We start from the raw sequence: 22,664 nt of genomic DNA on the forward strand, positions 1-22,664 counted from the left end.
TCTTGTCGTCCCATTCAACCCATTATAGAAATTATGCACCAACATCCACTTTTCTATTCCATGGTGCGGACACTTCCTTAGCAACTCCTTAAAACGCTCCCAAGAATCATACAGTGACTCTCCATCCAACTGATAAAAATTATTAATCTCACCCCTTAACTTTGCAGCCTTCGCTGGAGGAAAGAACTTGGCAAGAAATTTATGAGCTAACTCCTCCCATGTAGTGATCGAATTCGCTTGTAAAGAAATCAGCCAACTTTTCGCCCTATCCCTCAACGAAAATGGGAATAGCCTCAGTCTTATAGCATCATCGCTCACCCCATTCATCCTGAACGTAGCACATAACTCCAGGAAATTAGCTATGTGTAAATTAGGGTTCTCCGTCGGCATACCTCCAAACTGAACAGTTGTTTGAACCATCTGAAGGATGGCTGGTTTGATCTCAAAGTTGTTGGCAGCAATGGTTGGAGGTCTAATGCATGAATGCACTCTTGTAACAGTAGGAAGTACATAATCTCTCAGTGTTCGTGCTCCTTGCTCCCTTGGAACCTCAGCAGCCCCTTGACCATTATTAGCACCATTTCCCAGATTATCAGCCATGGTGAATTCCAATTTCCTTTTTATCTTCCAGTTTTTCGTGCACATTCTTTCAATTTCCCGGTCTATTGGTATAACCTGTTTTTGTCTATTGATTCGCATATACCAACTAGTCCTGAAACACAAGAGAACCTTGATCCGGATTAAATGTAAAAAAAAAAAAAAATCAATTTAGAACAAAAATTAACTTATTGATATTAATAAAAACAGTCCCCGGCAACGGCGCCAAAAACTTGATCACCAAAATGTAACACGCAAGTATACGCGGTCTAACCAAGTAATATATGATAAGTCAAGTGTCGATCCCACGAAGACTGATATTAACCACCAACAATTAATTTCTAATTCTAATTGATTTGATTAATAATTTCAGATTGACAATTAAAATAATTATTACTAAAATTTAGGAAACTACTAATACTTAAATCAATGCAGTAAAAAGAGTTGATTTAATTTAACAGATGCAAAAGTTAGGGCTTTAGTTTCATCAACTTTCCACTTATGATTTCTAATCAATTCTCAAGATTTTTTTAATTCTGTTACGGTAGCAGATTACAATTATATATTATAGTCTTGTTAGGATCTATAATTCTCTACAATATATTATTTCCTACATCTCTGTGGTAAATCAATACATTGCAGGCTTTAAGCACAAAAACCCTAAACTACACAACTCATAAAAGTACTTTCGTCTAATATGAAATTGCGATTATTTATCTATAGCATAATTACCCTTTTCTTTTCAGAGTTTAGGTTAAAATCATATGAACATGTAAATGATGATCAAACATTCACAAGCATTAAATGTATGATAAATAATCCACAGCAGAAGAAAGAAATTCAGGAAAATTTCATTAAGAAATCAAAGTTTCAAGAAGAATCCACTAAAACCCTAATAACAAGATTAGTTCAAAGCAGACATAATGACATCAATCAAATTAAATATAAACATAAACATCAGTAGAGAAATTACAGAAGAGAATAAGAATTCAAACTGTAGGTCCTCAATGTTTTTCTTCTGCCTCCAAAGACTTATCTCTCTCTAATTCTGCATAATCCCCTAATAATTAACTCTAAAAACGTATTTAAACAAAAACCCTAAAAAATCTAACAAATTCGACAATTCTGAAATTCACGTTCAGCCACACGCGCCGCGGCCCTAGCATCCAAGCACCGCGGTGCGCGTCAATGTTTCAGCGCATCCTCTTTGACTTCAGCAAGCGTCGCGGCGCGTCCCTCAGGCGCCGCGGCCCTTCAAAATTCCAGAATTAAGGCCCTTTCTGTTTCTCCCTTGCACCGCAGCTCTCCATTCAAGCGCCGCGACCCCTCAAATTCTTCCAAAATCTTGATTCCAAACTCCAAATCTACCAATTATTTCCGCAAATGAGTCTTCAGCTTCCTTCTTATCAACTTTTAGCACAAATTGCCCAATTTCAACTGATTTTTCAGTCATTTGCCAAACTTCACGATTTATTCTCCTATTTCCTAAAAACATACCAAAACAAGCATAATACCGCAACACACTCCACCAAAAGTGACTCAAACTTATCTTAACCACATGTTAAAACTATGCTAAAAACAGACTCATCAGACCACTTTGTACTAAGAGCCATTAGAGCCTCACTTCATCATTAGGGGGGGGGGGGGTCGAAAAATTGGGCATTATAACCAGAGACTATGGAGTAATACAAATATTCTCCCCATGTTCACTCTGTAACTTGATTCTAAGTTCATATAGTTATCCTAAGTTCTCCAAAGCTTCTTTATTGCTCTTCATTTACTCTTAACCTCATAAGTTTTTCGATCTAACTTGGTTGACAAGTTCTTAACCTCAACAACTTTGGATTGGGAGACTTGGTGTTGAGGTACGTATTTTTGGCCACGCGAGACCCCTCGGTAGGTGTGCTCGAACCTAATTGGGAGGGACCTAACCAAATTGAATCTGTCATTCGACCTAGAGTCTATAAACTAGCTCGATTGAATGGAGAATCAGTCCCACAAGCTTGGAACGTTGAACATCTATGACTATATTATCAATAGATTAGGGAATGATGTCCATTTAGTTGTAATAAAGCTTGTATATTTCCGAAGGCACTCTTTTCCCTTCTTGAGATTTTCCCACAGGGTTTGCTCTTGAAGGTTTTAATGAGTCCTTTTATTAATAAATGTTATTCATTTTCATTATTTTTATTGTTTTTCGCAAGCTCTCAATATTCAATAACCTAAGATTTCTCAATCATAGGAATTTAAGGGGGCATAAGTGGTATACAAACATACCATCAACTCGAAAAAATATAACAAAAATAAAAATAATTGCATGGATCAATAACCAAGCACGATCATAACTCCATTGCAAGTCTGGATTAACCAGTGTAAATAAATCGATACAAGGATAAAGTTGGAATTCTAGATTAACCAACAATATTCATAAATTGATATAGAGCTGGAATTTTTTGCAAAATAGTTTCAACCTTGCAACCTTGAGACCATACTCGAGGATGAGGAAAGTTACTATCACTAAGCAAGAAATAACTAGACTGACGAGACTACATGCCAACAAGTATTTTTAAACGCAAAAATACATGGTATAAGTAGTATTCGACCTTGAATATAATGAGGTCGAAATTGAGCAATCAAATGAACCATGTATGATCATACGGAAGTTTGAACTTAAGCTCGAAAATGTGCTTGTGTGATTAAACAAGTATGAAAGCAAGCCCTTAGTAATAAGCTCGAAGTATTTCGATTCGGAAATATGATGCATGATATTAAGGAAAAAAGTTATAAGTAGATAATGTGCAAAACAATTTTCGAGCTAGAGAATTGAAAGCATAAAAACTACTATTAAGTCAGTATAAAACATTCACAAGATAATAAAAATAGCTCAAACACGAGCTATAAATTGTCTTTGCCCCAAGGGCATCAAAAATGACAATTATAATTATAAAAAAAATGCCATGGGTCATAGCCCATGTTTGAATCCTCAAGGATTGGTGGCTCCGACATCCCCCAATCTAGCTTGTTCCTTGGCCTTCGCAGCCTCTTGGGCTTCGAGCTTGGCCTCATTCTTCTCCAGTCGAACTTGCCATCTCTTTAGATACTCATCCTCTTTGCCAATAAGAAAGCTGATGTCAAGGTCGAGATTCATGGCCCAAATCAAGTACATCGCAAGGTCATAGGCGTTGTCTTTCTTGGCCTTAAATTCTTCCAAAAGATGAGCCTTTTCGCCTTCCATGAACTCGAAGGTAGTGATTTTTTCCTCCTCAAGCCCGGCGTTGAGCTTCTAGACACATTCAAGCTCAGTTTTTTTGGAAGACAACTCTAGTGTTTTTGTCTCCAGCTCCTTCCTAACTTCCTCAAGCTCTTTCCTCGCCTCCTTGAGGGCATCTTTAGCTCGGGTTTGAGCAGCCTTGACATTATAAACTTGTCCGAAACTGGTGGCCATTCCATGGCTCAAAATTTGGAACTAGTGAATGAAGGTTAAAAGGCTCTACAAAAAAAAAAATAGAACAAGCGAAGATGAATAAAAATAGTTTTGAACTCGACATGCAAGAATACTTACTGAGGTGAGCAACTCTCCAGCCTTATCAAAAAGAGTGGTGGCATTATCACAACCCCTCAAGAACTCCCAATGAGGACCTTGGAGATTATTGCAAGCGCGTCTTATGCGAGTAAGGGCCTTTGAACCAAGCTCAACACCAGAGGTGCCAGCCTCGTTGTCAACCACGAATTTAGGCTCGTGGGGAGATATGGTGCATTTTCGGGCTATTATTGGTGTGTGAGCAGAGGGGACTTTCTTTCCCATGTTGGGAGCTTTGCCAGGAGTGGGAGGGGGAGGAGCAGCCGAGCTTGGAGCAATTGGAACCACGACTTTTGGCAGAGGAGGGACCGCTAAAGGAACGACGACAAGATCTGAGGAGATAGCGGGAACATCCGAGGTTGTAGATGTTGGTATTAAATGATCAAATCAAAGGCATGCAACGGAATATATGGACCCATTTTAATAAATATTAATACCAGCCAGGATCATACACATATATAAATATTAAATCACATATAAATAGATTAGGGATTACCTCTTGTAGCCTATCAAGTATCCTTGAATATTTTTGTATAAATCAACGACCTTCCTATCCAATGTTCTAAGATCTCACACCCTGATCTTCCAGACCAATCCTCAAACACACAAGGACGTGTGTGGGCACGTATGATTCAAAAGGATGAATTATGTGACTCCCTAGATGTACTCAACACATGAGATCTAGAGAGTTTTGACAGAGAGAATGTTTAGAATAGTTTTCAAGTTTAGAGAAAACTATTGCTTTAGAGAGAGATAGTCTGTATTTTTATTATTCAAAATAATAATCAAAACTTATTTTGAAAGTCACATACTATCAAACTTATAAAGCTATTTAATCTAATTAAATAATCTTTATTTAATTAAAATATAATTCAAATTAAAAACTTATTAAATATTTTTATTTAATTAATTATTTAAATCATATTTAAAAAGAATAATTAAATAATTGATTAAAAAAACTTATTTGAAATTCAAAATTCAAATCCTAAGGATAAGGAGCCTCTGAATCTCTTGAGATCCTTCAATATGCGTTCTGTCCAAGTCTCCATGAGCTGAATATCTCGTTCGAGCTCGTGTTCAACGACTATCTAAACCCTAGCTCGTAGTAAGCTTAGAGCGCCCAAAGTTGGATCTGGTTATTATAAGTCTCGAACTCAATTGTTATCCTGAGAGACGGTCTGATAATAACCTGTGTATCGTGTTGTCCAGCCCCCAAACTCAAGTTGTTCACATCACTGTTACAAAGATATTCTATTTGGCTATTTTTTCCACATATTCATCTGCCAGCTTTACCCGAGCTGAGTAATTGAACTCGTGCTAATTTCAGGGTACAACACTAATGTATTTCTCCTCCTTCCAATTGTGTTTCCCTTCCTTTACGTAGGTCTCTTGGTTGTGACCTAGCCCCTAGATACGTCCTTGACTTATTCAAATTTGAATTTGAATACCATACAAGTTGGTCAAGGGTGATTGGAGTTGAAGCCATCATTAGAGCTTATGCTAGATTTTCCTTGGCATGCTTGGCCAAGCATGTTCTAGGAAACTTCACACCAATGTAGGCTAAACAATTGGCTTTGTCTTTAAGCCTCCATTGACTTCAAGCTCTTGATTTTTCTATTTCAATTGCAGAAAGTGATGTTAAAAATATTCTTCTATCAACTCTTAGCAAACTTATCATTCTCAATGAGGTTTCCTCGTTGAGGATATTGTTTCCATCCACATGTTTCTTTAGTCCATATGCCTAAAAGTTGTAATTTTGTTGCACATACATAAGCTAAACATGTACTTTTAAGGGATATTAGTGGCAAAACTTCATATTCTTTTACAAAAGTTACCCCCAATAAAAAAATTTAATGGCAAAACCCCCTTCTGTCAATAGTTTGTTATAAGCAAGCCTTTTTAGTTGATAAATGCCACATAAGCTCATTAAGTGTCAACTAAAATACACGTGACAATATTTTATAGAGCCACATGTAAAAAAAATAATTAATTATTTTAAAATATTGTAAAGCTTTTTTCAAAAATATTTTTAAATATTTAAATAATTAATTATTTTTAAAAATATTTGTTCAAAAATATTTAAAAAAGCTTTACAATATTTTTAAATGATTAATTATTTTTTTACATGTGTCCTTATAAAATGTTGACAATTGTATTTTAGTTGGCACTTAAAGTGTTTATGTGACATTTGACAGCTAAATGAGCTTATTTGCAACAAACGACTTAAGGGTTTTGTAGTCGAAATTTTTTATTGGGGGTTTGTCAACTTTTGTAAAAGAATTACAAGATTTTGCATCCTTTTAATAAGGATATATTTGGTTGGAATATATTTCTTCCTGTAATTTGAGTGATGTACTTAAAATAATTTAGTAATGAAAGATTGGTCTTTTGAATTTTTTTTGTAATTCTCATCCCATAAAAGAAAAAAAATATTCTATTTAAACCGAATGGCATAAACAAACAAATAACCAATTCAGTAAAATATATACAATTAGAAAATGTAGTCAACTACAAAGCTAAATGAACAATGCAACTTCAACTGAATAGTTTCAATTTTGACTCATAATGTCATTCCAACTATCCTTTAGAAAAAGCATTTTTGTCGAGGAAAAAAATAAAAATAAAAGACACCTATTTATAAAAATAAAAAAATAAAAAAGACATATATTTTCATTTCAAACATTCCGCATTTCATTGGTAAATTAGTTATTTTGATAATCATATTTGAGTTTCGGACAAGAGTAATCTGTCAAAAGAGAATTCCCATGTGGCATGTCGTACTCTACACCTCGGCTTCCCGTTAAACAATTGCTTTTTCTTTTTCTTTCCTATTCCACTATCTAAAATTCCATATTTTGCATTCCCGTTTATCAACTGTTTGTATGTTTTTCTGTTTTTTTTTCCTATTCCAATGCCTAAAATTGCATATGTTGTCCTAAGCAATACGACTGTCCCATTCTTAAAAAGAAAGAAGAAAAAAACTAATCTAATATATATATATTTTGACAAAACAACTCCAATGCTTAATTCACCCCAAAACTTAGTTCTTTTCCTTATAAATCCTCTTAAATATAAGTTTTTTTTTTAATTTACTTTTTCTACTACTGAAAAGAAAAATAATAAAAAAGACTAAAGGATTAGTGTATATTCATTTTGCTTTCTCTTAAAAAAACAATAAAGAATGCTTTTTATAAGTTATTTATGTTTACTTGTATGGGTTTGTGTAAGAGAAGAAAGGAGTGCTTTCGAATCCAAGAAAAACTGGTAACAAGATGCAGTTAATAAATGATAGGAACTTTTGTGAATAACTGCAAAACATATAATACATAAATATTTTAATAGTAACGATAATGATATTTTTAGTATCAAACCAAACCCAGCCAGCTCTCACCCCATATGTATTTGTCAGGCCGCATGTTTCATTTACCCACGCTCTTCTCATCTGCTGTGAACACCACGCTCTTCCCATTGCCAAATAAAAATATTATTTAAGCTTAAAGTGCAATATTATCATAAGGTTAAATGTGCATTTTATTTACTGATACTTTTATATTTACGTGTTTTTAAAAAAAAATTATTGTTAGCACCTTTCTAAATTTTCTTATATTATAAATAATTTTTTTTTTATATTCTAGAACTTTTTTTGTGTGGCAAACTTACCACTAGAACTTTGGTATTACGTGCTACTATTAAAATTTTAGGACATTATCATCGCAATAAAATATCATATATTTTGCATATTCTTTATAATGTTACTTTAAGTCAACATGAAAGAATTGATATCCTACTACAATATATTTCTCTTTATACCACTAAATCAATGAGTGGTACTACATTATTAAAAATAATAGTTTGAGAGCATAAGAAATGTTGTTGCATTGAGTGTTTGAAAGCATAATAAATTTGCAGCAAATTGCATTGAATGTTGGTGCTGTTAAACAAAAAATGAAGTAGAAGACATGTGATCGAATATAAGGTAAACTTATTACCAAAAAAGAAAATTAAAAATATATGTAGAAGGAGCGTGAGTTTTACCCTCTTCTAAATGCAATTTGCTTCGAGTAATTAATCCCATGTTTAGTGAAAAGAAAGAACTCCGTAGAAAAAGGATTAAAACCGGTGATCACCGTTTATAGTTATTTACCCTTCCGGTTAATCCGGTAACCCACTCCGTTTGGACCCTCAACAACAGCACCATTACTAGGCGGCGCTCTTCCACCTTTAACCGGTGGATTAGGTTAATCTCACAGCAAAATAATATATTTTTCTTGTACGTAATAAAGTAATATTAATTGAGGAAACCTAAAAATTGAAAAATAAAACGACATGAGCGACAACAAACCAAAAAATGAAATGAAAATATAATATATATATATATAAATAAAAATAAAACAGCAACACCGTTCCCAATTCATATCTAATCATCAATAAATAACCAAAAAACAGAAAAATTAATTAAAAAAAGAAAAAGTGATAACAGATTAAAATTTGCATATAATTTTTTTTAGACAGAGAAAGAAAGCCAGCGATCGGTAGAGAGAGAAATTAAAGAGATTTTTAGAGAGAGAGAGAGAAATAGATAGGAAGAGATTTGGTTTTATTTTATTTTATTTTATTTTTGGCTCTCTCACTTTTGATGTGCTTGTAATTGTATTGGGGTGGCCTTTGAGATTGTCTCCTTTTTCTATTCCTCAAGCTCAAAGCGCTACGGAGAGGAAAACCTAGAGATTTTCTCGGGAAAGTTTTATCAGCCTAATTTTCTTTTCTGGATCATAAGACAACTGAGAAGGATCCGGGCTAGGGTTTGATTGTGGGGATTTATTGGTTTTTGTTTTTGGGTTGGATTCTTAGAAGTCGATCGAAATGTTGATTAGGAATGTTAATTCGGTGAAATTCTAGCTCCGATCTTGATAGTAGGACTTGAATCAAAGGGTTGAAATAATGGATGTGGATGCGTCGATGGTGCCGGAGAACGATCACGATCCGGCGGTCGAGAATCATAGCACGACAACACCTGCTCCGCCCCCCGCCATGGATAGGGAGCAGCAACAGCAACAACAACAGCAGCAGCAGCAGCAGTTAGGTGAGCAGTCGCAAGCCGGAGGTGGATCTCCTCCGCAGTCACCCACGCAACAGCCGGCGTCGCAGCAAACTCAGCCGCAGCAGCAGGGCGTCGCCCCTGGTGCTCAGGTGCAGCAGACTCCCGTGGTCGGGCCGCGCCATGCCCCGACCTACTCGGTTGTGAATGCAATTATAGAGAAGAAAGAGGACGGGCCGGGGCCGAGGTGCGGTCATACATTGACGGCGGTCGCAGCTGTGGGAGACGAGGGTACGCCGGGTTACATTGGCCCCAGGTTGATTTTATTCGGCGGTGCCACCGCCCTTGAGGGAAATTCCGCGGCTTCTGGGACTCCGTCTTCCGCTGGAAGTGCCGGCATCCGTACGTTCTTCATTTTGATCTCTTCTAATATGATTTTATTGGTTTTTTTTAATGTTTGGAAACCAACAAATTATTAAACTCTAACTTAAGCTGCATGTTTTGTTGTCTATGCCTTTTAAGTTGTTTCAAGTTATATTGGTTTTTATTTTACATTCAGTAGGACTGAGTGATTTGTTAACCCTAACTTTATTGGTTCTTATGCAATTTTTGTTTAGAGGTTGGGCGTTTTAAAATATGCTACCCTGCTAATTTGAAATCCTAGTTCTTTAGGCTTCAGCTAGTTCTATATCTTCCTAGTTATGGAATCATAAACAGCTTGTTCTCGCCAAATTTATCTTATACAATACAGCTGAGCACCATTGATTAGTGGCTGCAAGTAGACAATCAGTACTTTGTTATCGTTTGTAATGATGCCTATAGCCATGGAGATATCAACCCCATAGTAGCGTACTGAATTGAACTTATTGACGTGTATTTTCTGAGAAAACATAAATATTAGTGTATCGGTATTTTTATTCTATCGGAAATTACTTGTATCACCTGTCACCTGAAGTTGATAAATTTTTGTTACCTATCTTTTAAACAAGGCCATATCTTTTGAGCCTTATATAGAGCAGTTGTATTTTTCGTAATTACATGAAACTCTGATGACCTTTACGAGTTTGCTTGAATTTCAGGACTGGCAGGTGCCACTGCTGATGTCCACTGTTATGATGTGTTAACAAATAAATGGTCTAGGTAAGCCTGAAATTAAACAAATCTGTTTATTGTTGCACCCTTGTCTGCTTTTGTATCTATTTTGTCCTCTCTACTCCATTTTCAATTTGTCGCTTAAAATGTAGTTACTTTGTTGTAGGATCACTCCTTTTGGTGAACCGCCCACACCAAGGGCAGCACATGTAGCAACTGCTGTTGGAACTATGGTCGTTATTCAGGTTGGAATATGATGTATTCTTTTATGTTTATGCTTTCAAATCATATTTCTGTTTTCCATTTTTTATTTATTTCCTCACTGGAATCTTCATGTTTGTATAGGGTGGAATTGGTCCTGCTGGTTTGTCTGCTGAAGATCTTCATGTTCTTGATCTCACACAACAAAGACCGAGATGGCATAGGTTAGGGATTGTGAATGTTTGCTGGGTTGTTAGAGGATTTTGCTTTCACTTTTTCTTTTATATGTTGTGTAAACTGGAGCTATTGTTCTTGTAGAGTTGTTGTTCAAGGCCCAGGACCAGGGCCACGTTACGGTCATGTGATGGCTTTGGTGGGGCAGAGATATCTGATGGCAATTGGTGGAAATGATGGTGAGCACTTTAGGTCTATCCTTACAGTTTTTATTATTCGAACAAAAGAAATAATTACTAATTGCCGAGAATAAAAAGAATTCTGGAAAAGGTAACTGAGTGTGTGCTTTCCAGGGAAACGGCCTTTAGCTGATGTTTGGGCGCTAGACACAGCTGCAAAGCCTTACGAATGGCGTAAGTTGGAACCAGAGGGAGATGGTCCTCCACCGTGCATGTAAATCTCTCTCTCTTCTCATATATTATCAAAGTCTGTGTGAACTTGGTGCTAGATCTTTCTTTTTCTTCTTTTGAAAAGAAACTTCTTTGTATTTATATTGTGATAATACAAAGAGAAGAGGCCAAATTTGACCACAAAGTGTTCGAATGCAAATATGATTATAATGAAATAAAACTGATGGTGCTAGATCTTTCTTAAGTGGTGTCTTACTTTTATTTGTTAAATGAGTGCCGTTATGCAAGTATTGCTCTATCAAAACGTGTAACCCTTGGATGCTTTAATGATTTAGTTTTCTGCGTTTATTGGCCTAAAATGTCAAGCGAGGGTGGCAGTTCTATGACAGTTCATATTATATTGTTGTGGAAAATGTTAGTTTATCAATATATAACTAGATGTCGTAATTGTTTGTTCTGGTGGAATCTCTGTTCGGTTAGTTCAGACACTGTTGCTTGGAAATTGCTGTAATATCGTCCTTTGTATCCATGGAGCATGTATGAGTCAAGGAATCTGGCTTGGATTTTGTCAGTATTAAGTTTCTATATTCCAAGAATAGGTTGTTGCAGTGTGCACAAAAACTCAGGTCTTAAGACAAGAGGTTATAAGTGCCTAAAAGAAAACCAGGAATGTATCAAAGGAATACGTTATAGTGTGCACAAAAACTCAGGGCTTAAGACAAGAGGTTATAAGTGCCTAAAAGAAAACCAGGAATGTATCAAAGGAATACATGTTAAGTTGTGGATTAAATCGAGTGGTTAGGTACATGGTTCACTACCATAAGGTCTGGGTTGGATTCATTTGGGAGACCTACCTAGAAATTTGTTAAGAGTTTCCTGCCTCTCAAAAATTGTAGGGTTCAGCTAGAGGGACAAGTATCAGGAAAAAACAAGAAAGGAAGAAAGAAAAGAAAAGAAATCTATGAGGCGATGGTTGGAGATTTATGTAATGGATCCTTACTTCAAGGTCTCTCTCACGAGGTTGCAGGTTCAATTCCTCTTAGCAGTACGCTGAAGTTTTACCTTCCAATAATCTTAGGATTCATTGAGAGGACCAATACAAAACATATCTAATATGTTGGCAAAATTTGTTGGTATGAAATGGTGACATAGGATTAGATAAAACAGTTGAGGAATTCAAAGAGTTCCTTGGCAATATTTTCCTGTTTTAGTTATGCTTGCAGCATGAATAAATCTATCACTTCTTGTGTTGCACGTTGGAGTAATTTTCTGTTGTAATTATACTTGCCAATAGGCAATAATATTGAATTAGATTGAATATTATTGCTTATCTAGGTGTTAAAAGTTTCACCATATAGATAGAACTGTATTGAATTTTTCTTTTACAAGTACTGATATCCTGAATACTTTGATATGCTAAAAGTTTCACTAGATAGCAGAGAACTCTGTTTACACGCTGCACTTGCAAACTGATACTATGAGTAGGATTCTTTTAGTGTTTTTTTTTTCCTTTTATTTTTTAAGACTAATTTGCCTGTGTTTTTTTTTCACCATCATTTCATCACATTGTATTTCATTGAGTTGATAACCATTTCTTTGTTTTTTCTACTTGACAAGGTATGCAACTGCAAGTGCACGCTCTGATGGTCTTCTTCTTCTTTGCGGGGGGAGGGATGCTAACAGTGTGGTGAGTTAAATTATTTGTTAGCAAATGTTTTTATTTTGCTTGGTGTAAAATTTAATTGCCTTTTCTTGTAAAAATGTTTTGTTGCATTTAGTGTTTGCACATGGTGGTTCTAGGAATCTATTGGCATTGGTTTATCTTATTTAAATCTGGCTCTCAAGAATAGAGTGTGAGATTCCTCTCCTCTTTTAATATATAATAAGCTTTTAAATGTAGATACTTGTTCCTTGTATCGAAGTCAAACATTTGTATACCCTCTTAACAGTTTATGAACAGTAGGGTCTTTCATAATATGTGTACGAATCTCTTATTATGTCTCTATCACAAGAATCTGCATATTCAGTTTGCAAAAGTTTTCTTTTCTGAAGCCATGTATTGTATCCTGAGAAGTGGTTTGGTTTCCTTTAACTCAACGATTTAGTAAATTCTTTAATAAGAAGCACATTTTCTTGTATAATAGTTGCTTGGTTCTTTGTGCAGCCACTGGCAAGTGCATATGGGCTTGCTAAACATAGGGATGGCCGTTGGGAATGGGCTATTGCTCCGGGTGTTTCGCCATCTCCGAGATATCAACATGCAGCCGTGGGTTTTTTCTTTTGGTTTTGTTGATGCATTTATGTTGTTTTTATGTTATTTTTTTCATACAAAAATGTTATAGAATGTTGAATCTCTTTTATATTTTGTGATCCTAGGTTTTTGTTAATGCACGATTACATGTCTCTGGGGGTGCACTTGGCGGTGGACGCATGGTAGAAGACTCATCAAGTGTTGCAGGTATACGATTATGCAATTGACAGTTTTGGAGTTTTTGGACATGGTATGCTGGAATAGCAATTCCAGATGTTCATGTGGCATGTAATTTTTATTTAATGTGTTCTTTGCCATTTCATATTTTTTCCTTTTGTTTAATTGGAGTTCGTTGTTGCTTCTAATATAACATCTACAAAGTTTATCAATTAAAGTTGACCTTCATTCTCTTGACTCATTGCATTGCATCTATTGGTTTATTTTCTTTTTTGTCTTCTCAATTTGTCTTGTTTTCTGGGAAGAAAAAAAATCACAAAAGTGCTAAAAATTTGATTTATTGCTGGCTTTTAATATAATTGATAGTTTCTCATTAGAAATTTTTGAAACTGATCTATCGGTCAGCAGGAAAAAAAAATCTCTTCTGCTGCATTTCTGTCTAATGCTGGGTAGTAATTCATATTCATGCCACATTGTTTGAGGTTGCTGTAGAAAATCTTACAATTCTCTTGTGTGCAGTGTTGGATACTGCAGCAGGGGTTTGGTGTGATACAAAATCTGTTGTTACAAGCCCCAGAACAGGCAGATACAGTGCTGATGCAGCTGGTGGAGATGCTGCAGTAGAGTTGACTAGGCGATGCAGGCATGCAGCTGCTGCGGTTGGTGATTTAATCTTCATCTATGGCGGTTTACGTGGTGGTAAGACATGAAACTATTATTTTGATGATAGGATTTGTTTTCATTCCTCATCTTAGAACAGGAATCCATCAACCAGTTACAATTTATAATCTGAATCGAACTAAATGATAATTCAGTGATATCAGAAAGAAGAGGTGGTTGGAGGATGCTGATCCTAGTATTGACATTATATAATTAGCCATTACAATGTTCTCCATAAACCTGACATGAAAGATAATAACAATCTTTGGGTTCCTCTAGGTTGATAATTACACCACATGATAATTACTTAATTATTACACCAAAGTTTCGTTTCTTTAAAATAAAAAAAATGCTTGCTCTGTGTTGCGTGGTTTTTATTTTAAAATTGTATTTTCCATCATTTACTGGTGTTATATACCTTTTATTTAACGCAAATTCTGTCCCTTATTTGTTTCTGTTGTTGGTATAGATTTTATACATATAAGACTTTATTACTGATGAGTTATACAGGAGAGTGAATCATTATTTAGGAAAAAACCAGCCAATGCAAGACCATGGGTGAGAAAAAAATATTGGGGATAGAAAGTAGAAGAACTAGTAAGAAATAGGAGCAGTAGTGAGAATCTGAACAATTCTGATAATTTGATCAGCAAATTTATGAATGTTTGACACTTACTAATCCTATTTATAGATGGCTATTGCCAACTCTCTTGGGAAACTAATTTTAAGAATCTCACTTATTTAGAGTAAAAATGGAATATTCAATGAAAATAGTTGTAAAGGTATGGAAAACAGATATTATTACTTTCTATAAGAGCTATTTATTGGCATGCACACCTTTTCAAAACGTTGCTGAATTTGTCTTGAATGGTTTGATGCAAGTTTGTATTAGCTTTGTGTCCATTTGGATATAACCAATGAAACCTGATCTGGAAGGGAAGAAATAAATGCACTGCTATATAATATGTATTGAAGATAATTTTTTTTTCACTTTGTAATAAACTTTATAGGCATAAAACCTGATTGTAAAATCCCACTATTTTAGAGCTATAAAACAACTACTAATGCCTAACAAGAATTTAAATTTAAAATAAAATATCAATGAAAAAATAATAACTAACTGGTTGTTGAGTAGCCCTAGAATTATGCAGTTTCTAATACTAAGGGCATATTTTAATTGTGATTATTTTCATATCATGCCCTTGTGGAGGAATTAATATATGAATTCACGAAGTGTCTTTTATGGAGGACTTGAGAACTTTCATCTGTTGGAAATTATTATAGCCTTTTTGGAGCACGAGATTCACATTGCCACTTTAGCATGGTAAGCTAATAGTGTTACATAGTAATGTGGTTTATTTGTGCGATAGGTGTGCTGCTTGATGATCTACTTGTTGCCGAAGATCTTGCTGCTGCTGAAACTACAAGTGCAGCTTCACATGCTGCAGCTGCAGCTGCAGCATCAAATTTGCAAGCAGGTCGTTTGCCTAGTAGGTATTTTGTTGATGAAAGAACAAGGTCATTGCCTGAAGCAGCTCCAGATGGTACAGTTGTGGTGGGAAATCCAGTTGCTCCCCCTGTTAATGGAGACATGTATACTGATATAAGCACTGAGAATGCCTTGCTCCAGGGAACCCGGTAAGCTGTTGTGTTGCATTGGCTGTAGAAATTGTGCCTTCTCAGTTTGCTTGGTAAAAGAGCGACTAATTTTTTTATACTATGCAGGAGAACGAGTAAGGGTGTTGAATATTTAGTTGAAGCGGCCGCTGCCGAAGCAGAGGCAATCAGTGCCACATTGGCTGCTGCTAAAGCACGTCAAGTCAACGGAGAAGTTGAGCTACCTGACAGAGACCGTGGTTCAGAGGCAACCCCTAGTGGGAAGCAAATATCTACCTTAATCAAACCTGATTCTGCAGGGGCAAATAGCATTCCTCCAGCTGGAGTTCGGTTGCATCACAGAGCTGTCAGTATTCGTATTTAGATTGCTACTTAATGCTGCTATACTTTATATTCTCACACAAACATTTTCCAGGTGGTTGTAGCTGCCGAGACTGGTGGAGCTCTAGGTGGCATGGTCAGACAGCTTTCAATTGACCAGTTTGAAAATGAAGGCAGGAGGGTTTGCTATGGGACTCCAGAAAGTGCGACTGCAGCGAGGAAATTATTAGATAGACAGATGTCTATCAATAGTGTTCCTAAAAAGGTATAGCATGCCTCAGTAAACACTGTTGAACTGTTCTTTAGTTTATTATTCAATGTCCCAAACTATTGCTCAGTGGCATGCCTTAAGAGGTCACTTTTTGTTAACTTCCTTGCATATTTGTGTGTTTCTTTACTATGAATTGATTTCGCCGTGCCCCAGAAGATTTCAAGGTTAAATTGTTGTCCCTTCAAATTTAATGTTGTATTATTCACATTCCATTAACTTTAACCCCTATGCAATCATGTTGGATTATGTCCCTGAGATTTGAATGATATGAAACCTAGTTGATGTTGCTGTTAAAGTCAGTTATGCATTTTAAACTAAATAGTAGTCTCTCACTCTTGACCTGACTCTGTTTGACTGTGAACTTGGGAACTTTTTTTTCTTTCTGAGAAATGATATGACTAAATGAGTTTTGTTGACTGTCCCCAGTGGGACACACTGGACCAATGGTTGTGATAGTACAGATGCATTTTTTTCCTAATTTAGGTGTAATCTCTGAGCCGTGAGACTTGGATCTTTTTTGGCTTAGGTTTATACAAAAATGATGTGATACTTTTTCTTTGGTGGAAAGATTAAATTATTGTTTTTTTTTTCTTTTCATGTGTATGTTTAAGTCCTAAAATTGTCAAGTTTTGTCATTTTTAACGAGTTTCTTATTTCTTCCTTCAGGTGATAGCACATCTTTTGAAACCTCGTGGCTGGAAACCTCCAGTTCGCCGACAGTTTTTCTTAGATTGCAATGAAATAGCAGATCTTTGTGATAGTGCTGAGAGGATATTCTCGAGTGAACCTAGTGTTTTACAGCTTAGGGCACCTATTAAGATATTTGGTGACTTGCATGGCCAATTTGGAGATCTTATGCGCCTTTTTGATGAGTATGGCTCACCTTCCACTGCTGGGGACATTGCGTAAGTCATAATTATTTAAGCATTTTCATGTAAAGCCCTTATTTATGTTTCAAAATTCAATTTTTTGTCAGTTAAGCCAATCTTTAGTCAACATGATCCACCTTACCTAAGCAGTGTAGTCATGATGTGCTTTCTTTATTTGTGTCTTACTGGTCCCAGCTTTATACAGCATGCCTTTTTTGGGGTCTTGTGATACTGATTGTTTGTGAATGGAATTCAGATATATCGATTATCTCTTCTTGGGAGATTACGTTGACCGAGGGCAACACAGTTTGGAAACCATTTCACTTCTGCTTGCTTTGAAGGTATGATCTGTCTACTTCAGCTGCTGCTTTTGCTAATTATTATTATTATTTGTGCTGAAATTTTCTGGCCTATTGTCTAAATTATGGATCTTGCAGGTTGAGTACCCCCAAAATGTACATTTAATTCGTGGGAACCATGAAGCTGCAGATATCAATGCCCTTTTCGGCTTTCGAATTGAGTGCATTGAGCGAATGGTATTAAGTTATCTTAGTTAAGTATTCTTCGTATTTTTCCAATAGACTTGTTGAATTTACTCACTTTGTGATATGTGTACAGGGTGAGCGAGATGGGATTTGGGCATGGCATCGGATAAATCGCTTGTTTAATTGGCTACCTCTAGCAGCTCTTATTGAGAAAAAAATTATTTGTATGCATGGTGGTATTGGTCGGTCAATAAATCATGTGGAACAAATTGAGAATCTTCAGCGTCCAATTACAATGGAAGCAGGGTCAATTGTGCTAATGGATTTATTATGGTGACTTGCCTATGTTTCCCTCATTATGGTGTTTGTAGAAATGTTTTATTTTTATAAGAAAATGTGATATGCTTACTAACTTCGGATAATGACATTTGAACTTTTTGGTCCTACTTAGGTCTGACCCTACAGAAAATGACAGTGTGGAAGGACTGAGACCAAATGCCAGAGGTCCTGGTTTGGTTACTTTTGGGGTGAGTTTGGTTACTTCATTCAAAATGATGTTACATTCATGCTCTTGAAGTTTGTAGACGTTTGCATGAAATGGATGCAAGTGTCATACATACATATATATAAATTTGAAAAAGTTGATGGATCAAAGTCAGCCAATGGTGGATTGTATTGGAGACGATGTAAGGATGACAACACAGTGCGTGTTTGTCTAGTATTCCATAACCAAATATCTTTAATAGATCTGATTATATTATGAGAATTATTTTTCTGGATTTAATTGTGAAATATCTTATTTCATCATCTTGCAAGGTTGTAAATTAAGACTTGGTTCAACTGGAATTAATATTTTGTTCCACTAATTTGTGTGAACCATTCTGGTTTTTCAGTATACAAGTATGCGAATGCTGAAACCAACAGAGAACTTAGTTTCGATTAAAATGTTTAATTTTGTTTTTGGAGAAGTTGAAAAGCTTAGCTTTAATTTGTGGTTGTATATTTTCAAGTGATGTGTGTGAAAATGGATCCCTCTACTTCAGTCAAATGGTATGGTAAATCAAGTTCAGTCTTTATTTGTTGATAATCACTATTTGCATTGCATTACCAATATAATTAGTTTCATATCTATTTAAGTGCAGTAGTTCCTTTTAGATTTTCGGTTAGGCTGGTTTTTTAGTAATACCAATCTGTTGAGTCCTGCGTAAATGTGTGTAGGAACCTTTATTAACTGTCTAATAAAATATTATTCCTTGTAGAAAAACTTGATTGTAATTTAATTGATGCTTTTGAAATGGGATTTATGTTTTGATTATTCTGCATATGTGAGATAAAATTTTGTTGGTGTTTTTGTTTGTTTGTAATATTGATTCAATTGTGATGATCTTGCAATAACTGCTAGTCAATTCATAACTCATGTTGTATGATGCCTGTAGCAACTTTTGTTTCCTTCATCAAATTAAATGATTTTATGATTTTGTTTTATTCTTTTTGGGTTTTAATACCATCAGATGATCTGGAACAGAAAGAAAGTTGATGCCTTTAGTTACTATTAAAGCTCATTTTTTATGTGACCTTCTTAAAGATTTTAAAGGATCTTTCACTGATTTTATCAGGGACTGGCATAATTTTTTGGCTTCTGGTGTTAATGTGAATTTTTGTTTTGTGGGTGTCTTTCACTCGCTTTTTCTTGTATTAACTATCTATTGTTTATACAATTTTAGGTTTTGTTTCCTTTCTTTTATAATTTTTTTTTGTTTACGTAATCTGATGAAGTACGGATTTTTCAGCCTGATCGTGTGATGGAGTTTTGCAATAACAATGATCTTCAGTTGATTGTTCGCGCACATGAGTGTGTCATGGATGGCTTTGAGCGTTTTGCCCAGGGGCATCTGATTACACTTTTCTCTGCCACCAATTATTGTGGTATGCTCTTGGAGTCAACACATTCTACACAGCATTTTAAGCTCCTCATAAATTAAGTATTTCATGTTCAGCTATTGTTGTTTTTGACAGGTACGGCAAATAATGCGGGGGCTATCCTAGTTCTAGGTAGGGATCTTGTTGTGGTTCCAAAACTTATTCATCCCCTTCCACCAGCAATTTCGTCTCCAGAAACCTCACCAGAACGCCATATTGAGGACACATGGATGCAGGTATTGGATTGAATATAAAGCCTATTAGGTGCTGAAGTTGTATCTTTGGAATTATTAGTTCATGTGCATTGAGTAATTTTGGTTTGGTAAAACTATCAAAACAGGAGTTGAATGCTAACAGACCTCCAACACCAACGAGAGGCCGTCCCCAAGTCGCAAATGATCGAGGCTCTCTTGCTTGGATATAGTTGATTGTTCCAACAATTTGATTCAACGAATTTATTCAGAAAGCTTATACTTCCACCTGGGGTTTCTGGTTTCCTGTATAGAGCATATGTGCCACACATGAATTTCTGAAATCTTTTCCAGAAATGGGATGAAAGGCTTTTTGAGTTTTTGGTTTCTTGCCACTCAATTGGTAGGCCTTTAGATGACGAAAAGATGCAAGTTTCGGAACCAGGTTGCTGCCGGCGGGTAGGTTATTTTTACATGCTAAAAAGTTGCAGTTGATCCACTCTCACCCTTGTAAATTGAGCCACAGGCAGGTAGAAATCAGTCTTCGATGCTCTTCCTCTGGATTGCTAGTGCTGAGTATTTCTCTCATTAATTTATATATTTTTTTATTCCTCGTGTTAGGCCTATTATTTTTTTTCTTCTTCCTTTCCTTGCTTCTCTTTCTAAGATGACATACTTGTGGTGAGATATATAAATGTTAGAATCCTTGTGAGCGTCCTTCTTGTATCATAGAGGTGTTGCTTTGTGTATTTACATCTCTGCTTTTGTACAATGTAACATTTGTGTGAAGATAAGCCACCTTTTTTTGTCCATCATGCGGAATTATTGGCAAGTTTTGGTCTTTAGAGAAAATATGGTATGAATGAATCTTTTCTCTGGCTACAAAATCACTTGATCATGTTTTGGATTTTGTTAATATTATTATTATTATTATTATTATTATTATTTTGCACCCTTGTCTGATGAGATTCACCTGTCTCAATTTATTACGTTTGTAAAAGTCTGTGATTTAAACTAATGTATCCGCTAACTGTATCTGTAATTTATGAAGTCTGCACACACTTGCAGTTTGTTTTTTTGATGCAGCAGAGCCCTAAAGAACATACACGATGTGTTTGGTATAACTTACGAAACTCTTTAAGCACGAACTGTACCAGTTTATTGGTTCATTTTATTGTAACGATTCTCGTAATATTTAATTATCTTCTAATAATTGTTGGAAGGATGACTGCACACCAAATCTCCAGTAATGAAAAGGCCATAACTTTTAAAATTACAGATGTTAAAAGCATTCCTGGTGAGTGAAATGGCTCGTTCTTCAAAATTTTGGAGAAATAATAATAAAATTACATGCTCCATCAGATGAGTTTAGCTCACCAAGAATCTTTCTCTCTCTACTTTTTTCTTATTTGAATGAATAGAATATATAGTATTTAAATAATGTCAAGAAAATATAAAGAAGTTGATTAAGATGTAACATAAAAGTAAGGTTAAATAGAGAAACGAGTGTTGTGATGTATTTTAAAAAGATAGAGCACTTCTTTTGGGAGTGCTCTTAGTATGTTGAAATGAAGTATGTTTTTACTTTGTTAAACTACAATAGTATGTTGGTTTATAGTTGTTTTATGTCCTTTATTTCTTGTTTAAATAAGGGAGTTGTTATTTCCCGCTTTCTTTTGGAAGTTTATTGGTTGATTGTCATTGGTGGAGTTGATCGATCATTGCTTTTTTGTACTTCATTAGACCTATAGTTGAATGTCTACGAGGGTTTTCTTTCTATTGATTATTGTAAATGACTTGGTAAGCATATTGTTGTTTGTGCTTACACCACCAGACACGTGGCAATTAGGAGTAATTAACGACAAAACAAGACAAGACAAGACATGATGTTCTCGGAGAGTGAACTCCTCCAGGTACCCCGAACCGACCAAACGTGGATGTCTCCAAGGGAGGCCACCCCCCGAGGTCGATTCTCGAGGTGTGGATGTCTCCAGGTGAAGCCACGCCCTGAGGACCATTTTAGAGCTCCTCGCGCCTTCTTCAGTCAGCTGTCCTCCAGGTCTAGGATTTTATCCTCGGGATCTAGAAGAGCTCTCAGGTGTCAGTCACTGTGAATGTGAGCCACCAGAGGATTGTCTAATATCCTTTTGGAGAGCCTCGAGTAGTGGTGTCGAGTCATACACTCGACAATCAACATTTCCCACTACACTGCTTCACAGGGAGAAACGTGCAGCCACACCTTGACACTGTCAGAGGCATGTTCCCCATAAAGTTGGTAAATAACTTTCTGCAATGGGCCTGTGCAATCTGCCTGGGTTGTAGTCTCTATTTAGTGCAGTCCTTTTCGTTTTGATTCAACATTAATACCCCTGTAATGAGAGGGAATTCGTATTAATAATACATGATTGACATTAATAACCCCATTCTCTATAAATAGGGCTGTGGTATCTCCTTGTAAAGAGTCCAGATTTTAGAGAGAGAAACTCTGTAACTCGGTGCAATATATACGCTGCCTGAAAACCATCATTGAAGCTTGCTCAAATAAGCTTCAAGCACACTAAATATCAGAGACTCGTGGACTAGAGCTCTTTTATAACCTGAACCATGTAAAATCTTTGTGTTCTTTTCCATTATTTTCTTTAAACTCTCGGATTAGGTTGATAGCGAAAAATGCATTCAACATTTTGGTGCTTTCGTTGAGAGCTTGAAGAAAGCTTGAAGGACATATGCATGGTGACCACTCGGAAAAACGCACCAAACGATGTAGGTCCTCTTACCAAAGTTGAGGGAGGAGAAACCAGCCGTCCCCA

At 35.9% G+C, this 22,664-nt stretch overlaps 1 protein-coding gene and 1 non-coding gene across 2 annotated transcripts; both read left to right on the plus strand.

The window, feature by feature from the left end:
• Positions 1–55: 55 nt before the first annotated feature.
• Positions 56–162, plus strand: LOC133793328 (small nucleolar RNA R71). Its single transcript, XR_009874776.1, has one exon. It is a non-coding gene; the product is annotated as a small nucleolar RNA R71 (small nucleolar RNA).
• Positions 163–8,693: 8,531 nt separating this feature from the next.
• Positions 8,694–20,666, plus strand: LOC133788848 (serine/threonine-protein phosphatase BSL3). The gene is made up of 21 exons (XM_062226467.1): positions 8,694–9,617; positions 10,295–10,355; positions 10,474–10,552; positions 10,653–10,732; positions 10,827–10,921; positions 11,036–11,135; positions 12,710–12,779; positions 13,257–13,358; positions 13,469–13,550; positions 14,040–14,219; positions 15,551–15,818; positions 15,906–16,143; positions 16,213–16,383; positions 17,056–17,294; positions 17,515–17,599; positions 17,696–17,794; positions 17,877–18,076; positions 18,195–18,270; positions 19,534–19,669; positions 19,760–19,899; positions 20,004–20,666. The coding sequence occupies exons 1-21, from the start codon at positions 9,119–9,121 to the stop codon at positions 20,085–20,087; spliced, it is 3,084 nt and encodes a 1,027-aa protein (XP_062082451.1). The 5' UTR covers positions 8,694–9,118; the 3' UTR covers positions 20,088–20,666.
• The last annotated feature ends 1,998 nt before the right edge of the window (positions 20,667–22,664 follow it).

The sequence above is a fragment of the Humulus lupulus genome, chromosome 7, assembly GCF_963169125.1.
Source record: "Humulus lupulus chromosome 7, drHumLupu1.1, whole genome shotgun sequence".
Taxonomy (NCBI): domain Eukaryota; kingdom Viridiplantae; phylum Streptophyta; class Magnoliopsida; order Rosales; family Cannabaceae; genus Humulus; species Humulus lupulus.